Source organism: Urtica dioica, chromosome 7, assembly GCF_054948205.1.
Source record: "Urtica dioica subsp. dioica isolate 48M chromosome 7, U.dioica_male_clone48M_v1_H2, whole genome shotgun sequence".
NCBI classification, from domain to species: Eukaryota; Viridiplantae; Streptophyta; class Magnoliopsida; order Rosales; family Urticaceae; genus Urtica; species Urtica dioica.
Window position 1 is genome coordinate 41,595,906 of NC_142762.1, and position 14,116 is coordinate 41,610,021.

A 14,116-nucleotide genomic window follows, 5' to 3' on the forward strand; every position below is an offset into this window, starting at 1 on the left:
ATTTTGGGGTTTTTTCTCTTCCCTTAAATGCAAAGAGAAGAGAAATTCTCTTTCCACATTTAAAGAGAAGGGAAATTTCTCTTCCCCATAAAGAAAGAGAAGAGAATAGAATTCTCTTAAATTTCTCTTCCCCATGACCACGTTTAGCGAGGTGAAGGTCAGGGGAAGCGGACTGACGAGCTAGATTTCAACAGATTTTTATGTCCCATTCTCATTATTCTCATACTAATACTCTATACTTTCATACAGTTTAATGTTAAAAAGTAGCATTAATTTTGCAGAAAACTTGGAACTGGGCATAACATAATACAGTGCCATTTATCCAAGAAACGACGACTCGTCTTGCTGTCGTTTCTAGTAGCAGGACTTGGTAATAAAAGCGGGAAAAAAAAGCCCCAATAACATATAGCCGCGAAATTGAGATTCGAGAGAAGAAGAAGAAGAAGACGAGGAAATAACACCAGAAATGCAAAGCTCACAGCCATGGGTGGAGAAATAGTAAGTAATCATCTCTCTCCCTCTTTCTCTCTCTCTCTCTATATATATATATATATATAAATATATATACTAGGATGTAGGACGTGCTTCACACATTGGTGACTATAGATATGAAATGGTAAATTTAGTGTTATGAGAGAGAGAGTCTTGAACTTTTTTTGAGCGGTATTGCACACCATGTTTCCAAGGAATTAACTATCCCGAATTTGTACATTATTTGGAAGGCGGGTAATGTTAAATATTAACTTGTTCTGACCATGATTCATGTCATGTGCATTGTGTTATGGGAGATTGGGAAGGCTCGCTGCAAGAGCTGCCACGACGATGTTGATCCTCCTTACATTCGATCTGCAAACAAAGTATCTAAACTCGTCAACTTTATTTTCCAGAAGTTGTACTCGCACAACAGTCAATACATTCAACGGCATTGCATCATTTTTTATAATTTAATGAACCCTATCTTGTCCTCTCGTTACTGCATGACTCTCACTCGTTCTTCGTTATTTCCACACTTAATAACATGGATTCTATCAAAGCCACTATCAACATGTGCCCTGTTGTGTGAGCTCAGGGTCATGAAAAGCATATAGTATATTACCTTCTGATATACCTCCTCTTGCCAATCCTCTCCGCTCGAAAATGGTTGAAGATCTCTGAAGTTCTTGAAGAGCTCTGAACTCCCAGACGATAAGCTTGAAGAGTTCTGAACTCCGACCGAATTCTGAATATTTTGAGTCGATAACTGTTGGCAGCTTTGGGTCTGATTTGGCGGCAAAGGCATTCCGAGTGACTGAGGCTGATTGTCTATTTGGGGCTGCATTCCCGGAGATCCTATGCAAAAACATATCAAAAATTAAGGCAGTATTTATAATTCTATTACACGAGGTCACAAATATAAGAGAGAGTTTAGTTAGGTAAGACAAAAACACAGCCTATAAATACGAGCTCAGACACTCTCCATGTTGTTAAAAGGCAGGAAAGTAAAAAAAAAAAAAAGAGGAACTCATAGCATTGTACCACACAAACAGTTAAATGTTTTACCTTGATCCGGTAGTCGGTTACTTTTAGGAGGCCTAGTCTCTAGACCTTGATCCGGTAGTCGGTTACTAATGCCAACTTGGTTGGTCATTGTGTTTTGAGACTTCTGTACCCTAACCACAGTACTTGAAATGTTCCACACATAATCCCACTGGAAGAATCAAAACCCAATGATCACTACATACATATTTATATGAAACAAAGCATAATAATATTTGCATCAACTTTTTTGTGTAGAAAAAGTACCTGGCTTGTGGCTTTCGTGTAGATCATTTCCTCGTACTCTTCAGCAGCTTTATGGAGTTCGTGATATCCCTCTGGACGAGAGAATCGTTTACACTTCTTTAATGTATCCGCGCTTTAAAGTAAACACATCGTCAGATAAGTTGCTGGATAATCTTTGTTATAAACAAAAAAAAAAAATTGTAACTTTCACAACGCACAAAGGGAGATCTACAGGATAATTATTGATATGCATCTTCTTTTTCTCTCTCTTTTTTTAGCATTCTTTAAGATCTCCTACGACATAATGACCAAAGCCAATTTATGAAAAACAAAATGTAAATTATAAATCATTGCAGAGCGATTAAATGTTAACTTTCTAGAAAACTCAGTTCAAAACAAAACTCACATCTTGTTGACGATCTGCTTCCTGTAATCAGGCTGAAACTGTGTCCTCCAATCTACGGTGTCATCCATGGCCGGTGGTTCTCCAACTTGTAAAGGCCTCTGGTTATTCTCGTCCATCACAACACACTGCCACAACACAGCAAACCAATGAAAAACACTTTAAACAAAGCTCGGCTTCTCTAATCCCAACAATTATATATATATATATATATATATATATATATATATATATGTGGATCTAGCTGACTTCGGAATGAGAAAGTCAAATAAAATCCAATAAAAAAAGCGAATTCCATCAAAGGAAGCCAATTCAGGAGAATAAAAACCCTAGAAATCTCATACATTCCCTTCATTCTTGACCCTAATCTATGATTTAAGCGTACACGAATCGGTTTGATCATAAAAATGCGTGCTACATAATATGAGTAAAAAATCAAAAGTCCTAATATTTTTTTAGTTGGAACTGAAATTTGAATGGGTAAATAGGGTCTCCACATACCGAGATTGGAAAAATCGGACATCGAAGAAACCTCAATTCGTGAAAGAACAAGTACTACCTTTGAATGCAAATGAACGAAAAAAATAAATTATACACAAAATACAAACCTTGAACACAGCAGAACGTGAACAAGGCAGATTTTCATACGTTCGGAATGAAAGCAATACATGTGGTGTGGTTGTATATTTATAGTGATTTTTCTTCTGTTCGAGTAGGGTCTTTTCGGAAAGACTTTTAAATGAAAAAAAAGATTTTTTTTTGCACAAGTAACCTTCTCTTGGAGTCTGTTTTTGCGCATATAGACCATTATAAAAAAAAGACAGATAATAAGTGACTTAAACGTTTGACATAGTCAACATTTGTTAAATATGTTATTTTCAGACGTAAATTTTAAGTAAATAAACACTTTTATATACCAAACGTTGGCTATTCATCTAAGATTTACGTCTGAAAGTATCTATTTACCTAAAATTTAACACACGTTGACTATTTTCCTAATTTACTCATTTTCTTTTACAATTAATTTTATTATGTTTCAATTCATAAAACAAATAAAACAGACTAAAATATCCCCTTTTTTTGGCAAACCCATTTTATTCTCGAAGTGCTTCTTGACCAGTCTGAGAAACATATACGTACAAAGAAACGGAGCTCAGAAAAAAAAATTCCAAATTCAAAAGAAAAAGCAGGTTTGCTCCCTACGCCAAGAGAAGAAGACGACTCCGGCTACAAGCGTTTTTTCTTTAACTTAACACCATCTTGTTTATTCTCCCGTAACTGCATGTCTCTCCCTCATTCTTTGATACTTTGCTTCCACACTTATTGTCATAGATTATATCAAAGCACTCCTGCCTGCAGGACCGGCCCAAGCTAATATGCGACCTTAACTAAGAGTAAAAAAAATTAGGGCTTTTTAACTATATATTAAGAAAAATTAGGTATAATAGCTTATTTTTCCAAAAAAAAAATGAGGCTTTTTTAGCCTTATTTCCACACATAAATTTGGGACCTTAAGTCATTGCTTAAGTGACTTACCCTAGGTGTAAAGTATAAACTTTTATATCACTCGACTTGTAATTTGAAGTTAATAAACGAGCTTCCATTGTTGCAAATAATTTCTCGAGTGAATTATGGTCCAACAAGTTTATCGAATTAATTTAAAATACGTAAAGGTAATGGGAAATCTCGGAACGAGTGAAGGATTTATCGAGTTTGTCTCGAATAAGAAATGATTTTAGAGGCGACATTCCGGAAATTAATTTCATAGATAAATTCTAAAAAAATGAGAATTAATTTCGAGACACCTTAAATATATTAATTAATCGAAATCAAATGAGAAAATTCTTTGTTTAAATCATATAATTACAATCCATTCGATTATGGATTTAAATAAGTAATTATATGACTATGACCTAAGTGTAACAATTTTTAAGGACCTATTTGTAAGAGAAAAATAAAATTGGGCCAGAAATAAGTCATCGACTAAAATACGAGGACTTAAATGAGATTTTAGTGAGCTCTCATCCTCATATAAATGCCGAACCTCTCTCTCTCTCTCTCTCTCTCTCTCTCTCTCTCTCTCTCTCTTCTTCACTTCTTCCTCTCGATCTCTCTATCCAGAACAACGCCGAAAAAAAGAGAAAAGAAGAACAAAAAATGAAACCTCGCGAACCATGAAATCACGAATCCAAGGGAAAAATAGAGGACGAGAGGCCGTGAGATTCTTCGTAGAAGAAAGAAAAAAAACAGTCGAAGGTTTGAGGTAGGTTTTCTTCTCCGACCCTTGCTTCGTCGTCCTCGTTTTTTTTTCAAATTTCCGATAAGGATTTTAGGGTTTACTTCCCTTATCTTTCTCGGTTGTTGTTCTTGGGAATTTCAACGTGAAATTACAAGAATAAAGGAAGATTGGGCCCGTCTTTCTCGATGATCTCGGCCAGGTAAAGAAGGCTTCAATATCCTCTTTTCTTTTCTCCGTAAATTAGAATTTCGGTGTGACGACCCGACTTTTCGAACCTTCTTACTTATCTTACTTTTTTAAACTTTAGAAAATTCTTTAGAAAACTAGGAGGAATTTAAAAATAAAAAAAACCACGAATCAAGGTGAACTAAAATTTTAAAGATCTTAAAAAGAAACAAGCATTTAAGAAAAATATGAAGATTGCATATTGAACACTTCATGAGAAGTACTTAACCAAAATTGAAAATACGAATTTAAAACTAAACATAACGGCAAAAATACTAAAACATAATCCATAATCTAAATCTCAACGAAAATATAAAACTCTGAAACTTCGACGTAAATGAAAATAAAACCTTTAAAAATTATTTCTTAAAAACTCGTAGCGGAAGACTTATTTCTAAATAATGAAAACAAAACTTTAAACTTTATTTCTTAATAACTCGTAGCGAAAGACTTATTTCGTGAATGGAAACCATGACCAAATCCTCTCGCTATCGACGCCTAGTCCGCCTTACTCAGTTCTTTGCAAGTTGTTTACCTACAACACAGACGCATATTTTTTTTCGAAGAGATGAGCTTACGCTCAGCGAGAATAATATAAAGCTCACAAAATAAAAAGAGTAATGCAATGCATGAACCAGTTATTAGTATTTTAAAACTAATTGATGACTTGATATTTCTCTCTTGATTTTATCAACTTTTAGTTCGGGCTGCCCATAGGGTAGTCGTACCAATTTCAGTGTACACTTTAGATACGAAGACGTGGGGGTTATAAAGTCCCATACTTCGCTCTATCTTTTAAACTTATTAGGGTCTTGGCCCGAGAAATTTCCCCATTAGAGCATCGGCCCGAGAAACTTCTCCTTAATACCTCTCGAGGCGATACGACTCCTTTTTTCCCCTCCCAGAGCCACTGCCGATACCATTGTAAAGGGTTTCTATTGTATATACGAGATTTGGCTAGAGTCTTGCGGGTTAAGGTTTCCTATTCACTCGTTTCTCTTCGACTCGGACTTTGTCAAATGTGACTAGAGTGTGGCATGTTCAATCATCAACAAGAGCGCGCCATCATACGAAGCTTGCCAAAAAATTTCGCCAACTTCCCTACAAATTTTCGAGACAGTTCGGATTCCCCGTGCGAAATATTTTCAAAATATTCGAAATATTTTGGAAATATTTGGGGCCTAATTGTGGGCGTATAAAAAATAAAATTATTATTATTTATTTATTGGGCTTCGGTTCGACCAAAGGCCCAATAAGTGACCCAGTCCGGCTCGAGGAGAAAAGGCCTAAGCCCAGTTCACAGAGTAGTCATCCAGTTCGCCCGTGCTGAGTGCTGACCTAGCCTAGTAACGAAGTCGTGGTTAACCCGCAATCTCGTCGAGAAGATCCGATCTAAGACTTGACCAGTCTGTGACGTGACGAGGACGAGCTGATCAAAACGTTTCCAATGGGATGTTCTATGAGTTTGGGATGTTATTAAAACACATTAGAATCAGTTCTAATTTTTTTTTAATTTTTTATATTAAAAAACGTGTTTTTAAGAGTGAGAAAATTTCGAGTAAATTTTGTGACTAGTTTTCTTGTCTTATTAGTTTCTTTTATTTGCTTGAATCGTTTTATGCTTGTTATTTCTTTTATACCATGTTATTACCATGTTAATAAAACACAAATAAAAGCCTTAACAACTACCTAAAACTAGGGTCTTGGCCCGAGAAATTTCCCCATTAGAGCATCGGCCCGGGAAACTTCTCCTTAATACCTCTCGAGGCGATACGACTCCTTTTTTCCCCTCCCAGAGCCACTGCCGATACCATTGTAAAGGGTTTCTATTGTATATACGAGATTTGGCTAGAGTCTTGCGGGTTAAGGTTTCCTATTCACTCGTTTCTCTTCGACTCGGACTTTGTCAAATGTGACTAGAGTGTGGCATGTTCAATCATCAACAAGAGCGCGCCATCATACGAAGCTTGCCAAAAAATTTCGCCAACTTCCCTACAAATTTTCGAGACAGTTCGGATTCCCCGTGCGAAATATTTTCAAAATATTCGAAATATTTTGGAAATATTTGGGGCCTAATTGTGGGCGTATAAAAAATAAAATTATTATTATTTATTTATTGGGCTTCGGTTCGACCAAAGGCCCAATAAGTGACCCAGTCCGGCTCGAGGAGAAAAGGCCTAAGCCCAGTTCACAGAGTAGTCATCCAGTTCGCCCGTGCTGAGTGCTGACCTAGCCTAGTAACGAAGTCGTGGTTAACCGGCAATCTCGTCGAGAAGATCCGATCTAAGACTTGACCAGTCTGTGATGTGACGAGGACGAGCTGATCAAAACGTTTCCAATGGATGATCATTTCTTCGCTTATAAATAATGATTGTTGTATTTATTTTCACACACACAAGCCTACGTTACATAATTATTTATTATTCAAATTCTCTCGGTCATTTGTTGAGTTCGCCAATTTGAGTTCGGTATTTCATCTCTTGTAAACAACATATATAAATAAAGATCACTCTTTTATTATTTTGTATCGAAATTCTTTTTAACGACGTTCGTTTCTTATACGAAGCTTCTAAGACCCATTAAATAAATCAAATAAATATATCTTATATTATATTTGTGATATATCATGTATTTTAGTGAAATGTCAAGTTTAACCTTTGGTTTTCAAAAATGTCGAGTTCGAATTGAATAATAAATTCATATATCTCCAGAAATGACTTGATTCTGTGTTCGAATTGAAGCTCTGAATTAGGATTTCTCTGTTCGAATCTGTGATTTTGATGACTATCAACTGTCGATTTTTACCCATTTGTCTATTTTTGTGTTCTTCACGATTAAGAGATTGTTATTTACTTTGGTAGTTTTTAAATAAATTACATATATGGCGGGAATGAATAAAGATAATTTGTGTTTACATATAAATATTATAGTCAACGTCAATGAAAATTCAATAAAAAATCAAGAAAAAGATTATTCGTAGCAATGTTGTCTATTTCAATGTATAATTTCGTCATTTTAATTAAACATAAGGTATGAACTCGACATTTTTAAAAATCAAAAGGTTAAATTCGATATTTCACTAAAACATAAGGTACTAGATGTCATTTTCCCACTTTTTTTTTTTTTTTTTTTTTTTTCATCTCGTTCCTCTTCACCTTTTCTCGGGAAAGAAAACCCAGGAAAATGTTTCAAAAAGATCCGGTTAAATTTTTTTTTGGTAGTTAACGAGAGCCATATAGTAGTAGTTTTTAGTTTCCTTCTAATCCCGCTCAATCTCACTCACTTCGCTATTTTTGATTCCCTCTTTAGCGTCCAGGGCACAGAACTCTAATTTCTTTAATCAATTTTTCTTCTTCGATCTCGACTTTTTTTTTTTCCCCATTCCGGTACCCTAATTTTTATAGCCCTAGAAAATATTCGCCGGAATCCATGGAGGACGAGAATCGCTCCGGTGGGGGCGAATCGTCGAGGCCTTCTTCGTCATTCGTCAAGTCCGGCGACCGGCAGGTGTTTGCGGTGGACCTCCGGCCAGGTGAAACTACCATAGTCTCGTGGAAGAAGCTCGTCAGAGACGCCAACAAGGTCAATAATGGCTCCTCCGCTTTCGAGGCGCCGGCATCGGTGCCGGAGCCTCCGGCGAATGCACATCCCCGCCTCGAGTCTCGTATCGCTCCGGTGACTGGTGCTCCGGTGACTGGTGCTCCGGTAATTGATTTTATGTTCGTGTGCGGGTGGAATTGCACTGTGTTGTTGAGTTTTCCGCAACTTATCTGACCACTGCATAATTCGAGTGTTTGTGTGAGTTTATAGTCGCGTGTGCGTATTTTTGTAGGGTTTATTTTTTATATTTTGAGTTCGATGGTGGTAGTTTCTGTTAATTGGACGATTTGTGTCACTGTGTGTGTTTGCTCTATTATTCGTTGTGTATAATCTGGTTTTATCTTTATCGAACAGAAGTATAGGGAGATATGGAAATTTTTTGAAATTGGCCACGATTTGCATCTTTAAAGTTCTTAGCTTTTGATCCATCGGACGGGCTTCCGAACTGTAGGTCATTGAAATGACAAGGGTTTTAAGCAATTTGCTACGATGAAGTGTTCATTATAGGGTGTATTGTATCAGTGTTTGAAACTGAGTCAAATCTTCACTGTCTTTATTTGATACTGTTGATTTATTTCAATGACTTTGTATTTTTCTGAAATTGTGACTTTTATCTTCACACAGGTGCAACAGTCTGGTGATGAAGCTAAAGACGAACCTGGGACTAATCGATTTAATGCTGTTATTGAGAAGATTGAACGCCTTTATATGGTATGTTGTTCTTATACTGCTATATATTTTTGTTGGTAGTTGGGTCCCAGGGTCTAAATTCCAACAGCAGCATATAGTAGTTGCTTTGCATAACGCCCAACATATGTACTTCAGGGAAAAGATAGTAGTGAAGACGAGGATATGAATGACAATCCTGATGATGATCAATATGATACCGAGGACTCTTTTATTGATGATGCTGAGTTGGTTGGTTTACATTTTCATTTTTATATCTCATGCCAATTTTATCTTTTGTTAACAATAAATACAACCTTGTCATATGCAAGATTCTGAATAGCCTATGTTTTACGTTTGCAGGATGAATATTTTGAAGTTGATAACTCAACCGTAAAACACGACGGGTTCTTTGTTAACAGAGGAACATTGGAACACACGTGAGTTTCTCATGAATCTTTCATTTGATATTTCTGTTTTCGGGAGTTGGTTAGATATGGTACAAGACACAAGTGCCTTTATATTCATGATGACTTGACGTTCCCTCTGCTAATGCTTTTTTTTTTTTTTTTTTTTAATCTTTCTTCCATGTAAAGTGAAATGACTGTAGTGCCAAACCAGCAACCAAAAAAAAGGAGAAGGAAGGATCTTGCGAAGGGTGGTGGGGAAAATGATGACGGTCATTTGCCAAGTAAACATACAAAATTAGCTAAGAGTGTCGCTGCTAAGATTACATCAGTATATCCAAAGATCTTATCTTCTGCCAATCAACTCGTAGCTGTGTCTGGTGTGAATAATGAAGATCCGAAATCTCAGAATCAGCTGAATGCTTCAGCATCTGGCTCAAAAAAGAAATCTTATGATGCCTCTAAATCCAATATAGATCCTTCCGTGCGGAAACTTTCAAATGGAGATACTTCTGTGGCATTAGCAGAGGCGAATGATTTTGTTGATAAGCAGAAGTCAGGAGTTGTACTATCTAAAGATCCAACCAGCAAGCTTAGAGACGAAGCTGTATCTTTGGACAGTTTGCACCAGAAATATCGCGACAAAAATGCACACGCTCAATCTAGATCCCAATCTTCGAGATCAGTGGGTGGAGGGGATGACTTTGAATCATCGATTAAGACTAAAGAAAAAAATGGGGTTCGTGAACAACCTAATTTTAATACCTTTGAGGGAAAGTATTCTGCACCAATGACAGTTAGTATTTCTTATTCCTAGGCTCTTTGATATTCTGCATGGACTGTTGATAATTTGGTAGCAGAATTGGAAAAACCATTAGTTATGTGTCCATGAATAGCATGCCATACATTGACCGTTTGAAATTTCTAGGTAAAAAGTCGTTTGTAACTCTGAGTTTTGTCTAACAATGTCTTCCTTATTTTGGCATGGCAAAGGTTTATAAAAAACCGTATTGAATGTGATGGTTTTCTGTAAGATCAAGCTAGGGGATGGTCTTTATGAGTGGTTACTTGATGATTTTAGTGTTTTAGAGAAGGGTTGACCAGTGAAGCGAGTAACATCATGCATTCAAATAGCTTAGGCAATTGAATAGCCATGCTTTATGTTATTATTATACTGATTAGTGTTTCATGTTCCTAGTACATTCTGTCTGCATTTATTGCAATTACATAATTTTATTGCCATGATGTCAATTTTTATTTTAAATTTCATTATGCAGAAAAGTTCACACATGCACAAAAAGGATGGCTCTAGCACAAGGCCAAAAAGTTCTCTGCTTGAAAGGTCTATAAGGGAGTTAGAAAAGATGGTTGCAGAATGTAAGATTTAAAAGTTCTTTGGCACTTATGTCCAATTTCGATTATATTTTGAGGGGTGCTTACTAAATTTGAGTACTTGTACTTGAAAGGCGTTTTACGCGGAAAATTAAAACGTGCTATGAAATTTGACAGCTAGACCTCCTTCTGGGGAAGAGGTAGACAACTCCTCGCAGGCTATTAAGAGGAGATTGCCCAGAGATATAAAGATGAAGCTCGGAAAAATTGCCAGACTATCAGTATGTATCTTTTCACTAACTTTTCACATTCGTAACTTAAATGCCATTCACACACATATTCAACTTTATTTGTAACCTTACATATCCTGATTGTATGCAGCAGGCTAGCCATGGAAAATTTTCAAAAGAGTTACTTACTCGCCTTATGAGCATTCTGGGTCACATAATACAGCTCAGAACATTAAAGGTATAAAATTGATAAATGGAGATGTTTTTCTAGCATGCCAATATGAGGCTTCTTGAATCAAAGGCTTGTTCAATTGGTAATGGAGTTCTTAATCTTTCACAGGGTTAATAGGATCACAGTGTTGTTCAATGCTTAACTGGCATTTTTTGGCTTTACTGATCCTCCTCTTTTTGGGGATATCATTGGGTTATTGTATTGTGGTTAATTTATTTGCAATGGTATGTTTCTGCAGAGAAATTTAAAACTTATGCTTAGCATGAGTACGTCAGACAACGACAATAGGTTTCAATTGATAAAGAAAGAAGTCATTGACATGATCAAAATTCAGACACCTTCTATGGAGTTGAAGGTATGTCTTGGTCATTTTTTGTTGTTGTTGTGATGTTCACTCTCTAGAGTGTTGTGCCATTTTCTGACGGGTAGAGAATTCTGAAATCAGGAAGAAAGAAACTGGATAAGTGCACTAACAATATAGCAATATGTAATTATATTTAGATTATGCCATAGTTCATGATGATATCTATGTTATCGTAGATTTTATCACCTCTAATCCCTTTTGGCTCAATAGTTTTTCCATTTGTTCCACCCAGCATCATGTTTGTGATATTATATGCATTTTGCTACTACTGGAGCACTTCTTACTCTTAGGCCAGTCCAGAGGTCATTATTCAGATATTTGCTCAATCTGTTTCTTCAATTTATCAGCATGATCAGTCCCAATGCTCTCTTTGCCCTAGCTGTGGCTATAGAATATATCATAACCTTATGTGTGCGTATATTTCTTCTTCAAATGATCATATATATTCCACAACTATCAAGGCACTGGAGCAACAAACCGGATCATCAGATGATTTTCAAGGAACTGGCACCGATGGAAAGGAAGCTCCAAAGCGAAAGTTCACTATGGAGCCTGCAATGGAGGACAAAATTTGTGATCTCTACGATCTATACGCTGATGTACTGTTTTATACTTGCAATCCTCTTCAGGCATTCTATTCCTTTAGTTTTTGCGTAAACTCTTCTATATGGTATGCGTGTCCCTTGATATCTGTAGCTTGAACGTTTACAGGGACTGGAGGATGATGCGGCTCCTCAAATGAGAAAGCTCTACATAGAGGTATATATATATATACATATATTTATCTCACTGGGTTTGTCTTTTTTGTTTTGCCAACTCATCTCCATGAAGCTTTGCTGACGTGTTTAGTCCTATGTAATCCAGCTCGCACAGTTATGGCCAAACGGATTCATGGACACCCACGGGATCAAACGTGCAATATGCCGGGCAAAAGAGCGGCGACGAGCTTTACACAATCGAAATAAGGTACAAGTGAACGGTCCGGTCCGAACTATAGAATGACATTTCATTCTAAAGCGATACGTACATATGTTTAGGAGCAGGAGAAACTAAAGAGGAAGAAGATATTGGCGGAGGAGGGTGTTCGAACTGAGGGGAATTCAGTTTCGCCGGCGGGACAACACGGGCGCGACAGGCTGGCGGTCGACTCCGGCGGTCAAAATCCGGCGAACAAGCAAGTTCCGGGCACGGCCCGGATGCCCAGCCCGTTACGCGCTCCGAGCCACGAGAAGCCGAGACACAAAAAGTTGATGTTGAGTTCGAGCAACTCACCGGATGAATCACGGGTCGGCGGCGGCGGCGGCGACGGCGCGTTGCCGAAAAAGAAGACGAAGAGAGAGTCGGAGGTGGATTCCGACGAAGCTCGGAACAGGCCGGAGAAGTTGCCTTCTAAACACGGAGAGGAAAGGTCATCAAAGCCACCGATCAAGCAGTCCACTCCGTCGCAGAAGTCGAGTCATCACCACCAGTCCGCTACTCTGCTTCCTAGCCTTGAACAGTCAAGTTAAACGTTGATGAATTAGCTAATTTTTACATGTTTAATTTTTTTTTTCTTGCCATAAAATTACCAATGTAAGCAAGGTTTAATTTTGTTTTTCTTTTGGGTTCCTCTATCTGTGTCGTTTAGATCCTATTGGTTGGCTTTATCTTTTTACCAACTTGTCGTATAACCATTTTTGTAATTAAATGTTACTCTTTTTTATTTTTTATTTATTTTTTTATTTTTATTTTTTATGGTTAGATAGCTCGAAAGCTACAACTCCTCGTCCATTGTAAAAGAAGGAAGAAGGTCTCTTTAGTTTAGTATGTACGAGGTATGAAAACATTTCTTATTTGAGGTGGTTTTTTTTGTATGTAAGATATCATTTGTTAACAAGAAGGGACATATGGCCACAATTCAAGTCCCATTACCTCCAAGTTCTGTTTATGAGTTTGCTGAGCTGTGATTCATGTGGTTTCGTATTTAAAAAGAAATAAAGGACTAGTGGTTTTGACTCTTCAAATGAATGGCTGTTCGACGCAGTCATTTGAATTTGAATTGATCATTTCATTTGAACGGTGTAAATTGGACATTTGAAGTTATATTTCAAATGGTTTAGGGTGTTCTCTAATTTTGTAAATATCCTATTTTAAGTTTTCCAAAAACTCAGGGAACAATAACCAGTAAAAAAAAAAATCCGTAAATCTTGTGCTGTATATTCATTTTTGGGGAAAAAAATAGTCGTATTTCAAGCAACAATTACTAATTTTGAACAAATGACATCTTTTTATTTATTTGTTAAAATTTCATTATGTTCTTTGTTAAACCCGAAAAATTGATCAAACACTTAAAACCAGTCGCGGTTCAATCTAGGGTCAGACTCTATGATCGTGCGATGGTCAAACGGCAGTGAGCTAGAAGTGAGCTAGAAGAGCGTGGATGGTTTCTCCTAGCGTTCTCTGATGCTCAATATTAGTCCGAATGTTATGTGAGGCGGGATTCCTTAGTTCTCTCTTGAGTGTTATAAAGAAAAAAATGTGTGAGGTGAGAGTGAGTCAGAGTTTTGTTAAGTTCATATAATCTTACTTCGAGCTTCTATGAAAGTATGTATTTATAGAGAACCTGGTTTAGGGAGGCGGGCTTGTATGCTCAATAGTAGCCTTCGCGGACGGTCTGC

The 14,116-nt window shown here is 37.0% G+C and overlaps 2 protein-coding genes across 6 annotated transcripts; one reads left to right on the plus strand and one right to left on the minus strand.

The window, feature by feature from the left end:
- Positions 1 to 197: 197 nt before the first annotated feature.
- LOC149391673 (mediator of RNA polymerase II transcription subunit 15a-like) lies at positions 198 to 2,874 on the minus strand. Its single transcript, XM_089620536.1, has 6 exons — positions 2,773 to 2,874; positions 2,168 to 2,292; positions 1,783 to 1,894; positions 1,540 to 1,687; positions 1,097 to 1,329; positions 198 to 846 (listed from the first exon to the last, which is right to left on the minus strand). Exons 2-6 carry the CDS (start codon positions 2,281 to 2,283, stop codon positions 766 to 768), a joined length of 690 nt encoding a protein of 229 aa, XP_089476662.1. The 5' UTR covers positions 2,284 to 2,292; positions 2,773 to 2,874; the 3' UTR covers positions 198 to 765.
- Positions 2,875 to 7,799: 4,925 nt separating this feature from the next.
- LOC149391674 (ubinuclein-1-like) lies at positions 7,800 to 13,368 on the plus strand. Of its 5 annotated transcripts, none has more exons than XM_089620352.1 (13): positions 7,800 to 8,333; positions 8,853 to 8,939; positions 9,054 to 9,146; positions 9,258 to 9,334; positions 9,491 to 10,097; positions 10,579 to 10,678; positions 10,811 to 10,914; positions 11,015 to 11,101; positions 11,334 to 11,450; positions 11,921 to 12,058; positions 12,171 to 12,218; positions 12,324 to 12,425; positions 12,503 to 13,368. In XM_089620352.1, the coding sequence occupies exons 1-13, from the start codon at positions 8,058 to 8,060 to the stop codon at positions 12,965 to 12,967; spliced, it is 2,301 nt and encodes a 766-aa protein (XP_089476478.1). In that variant the 5' UTR covers positions 7,800 to 8,057; the 3' UTR covers positions 12,968 to 13,368. The 5 variants fall into 5 exon arrangements, with proteins under 5 accessions (XP_089476478.1, XP_089476476.1, XP_089476477.1 ...); XM_089620350.1 differs by having other exon boundaries at positions 7,802 to 8,333; positions 12,497 to 13,368; XM_089620351.1 differs by having other exon boundaries at positions 7,802 to 8,333; positions 11,018 to 11,101; positions 12,497 to 13,368.
- The last annotated feature ends 748 nt before the right edge of the window (positions 13,369 to 14,116 follow it).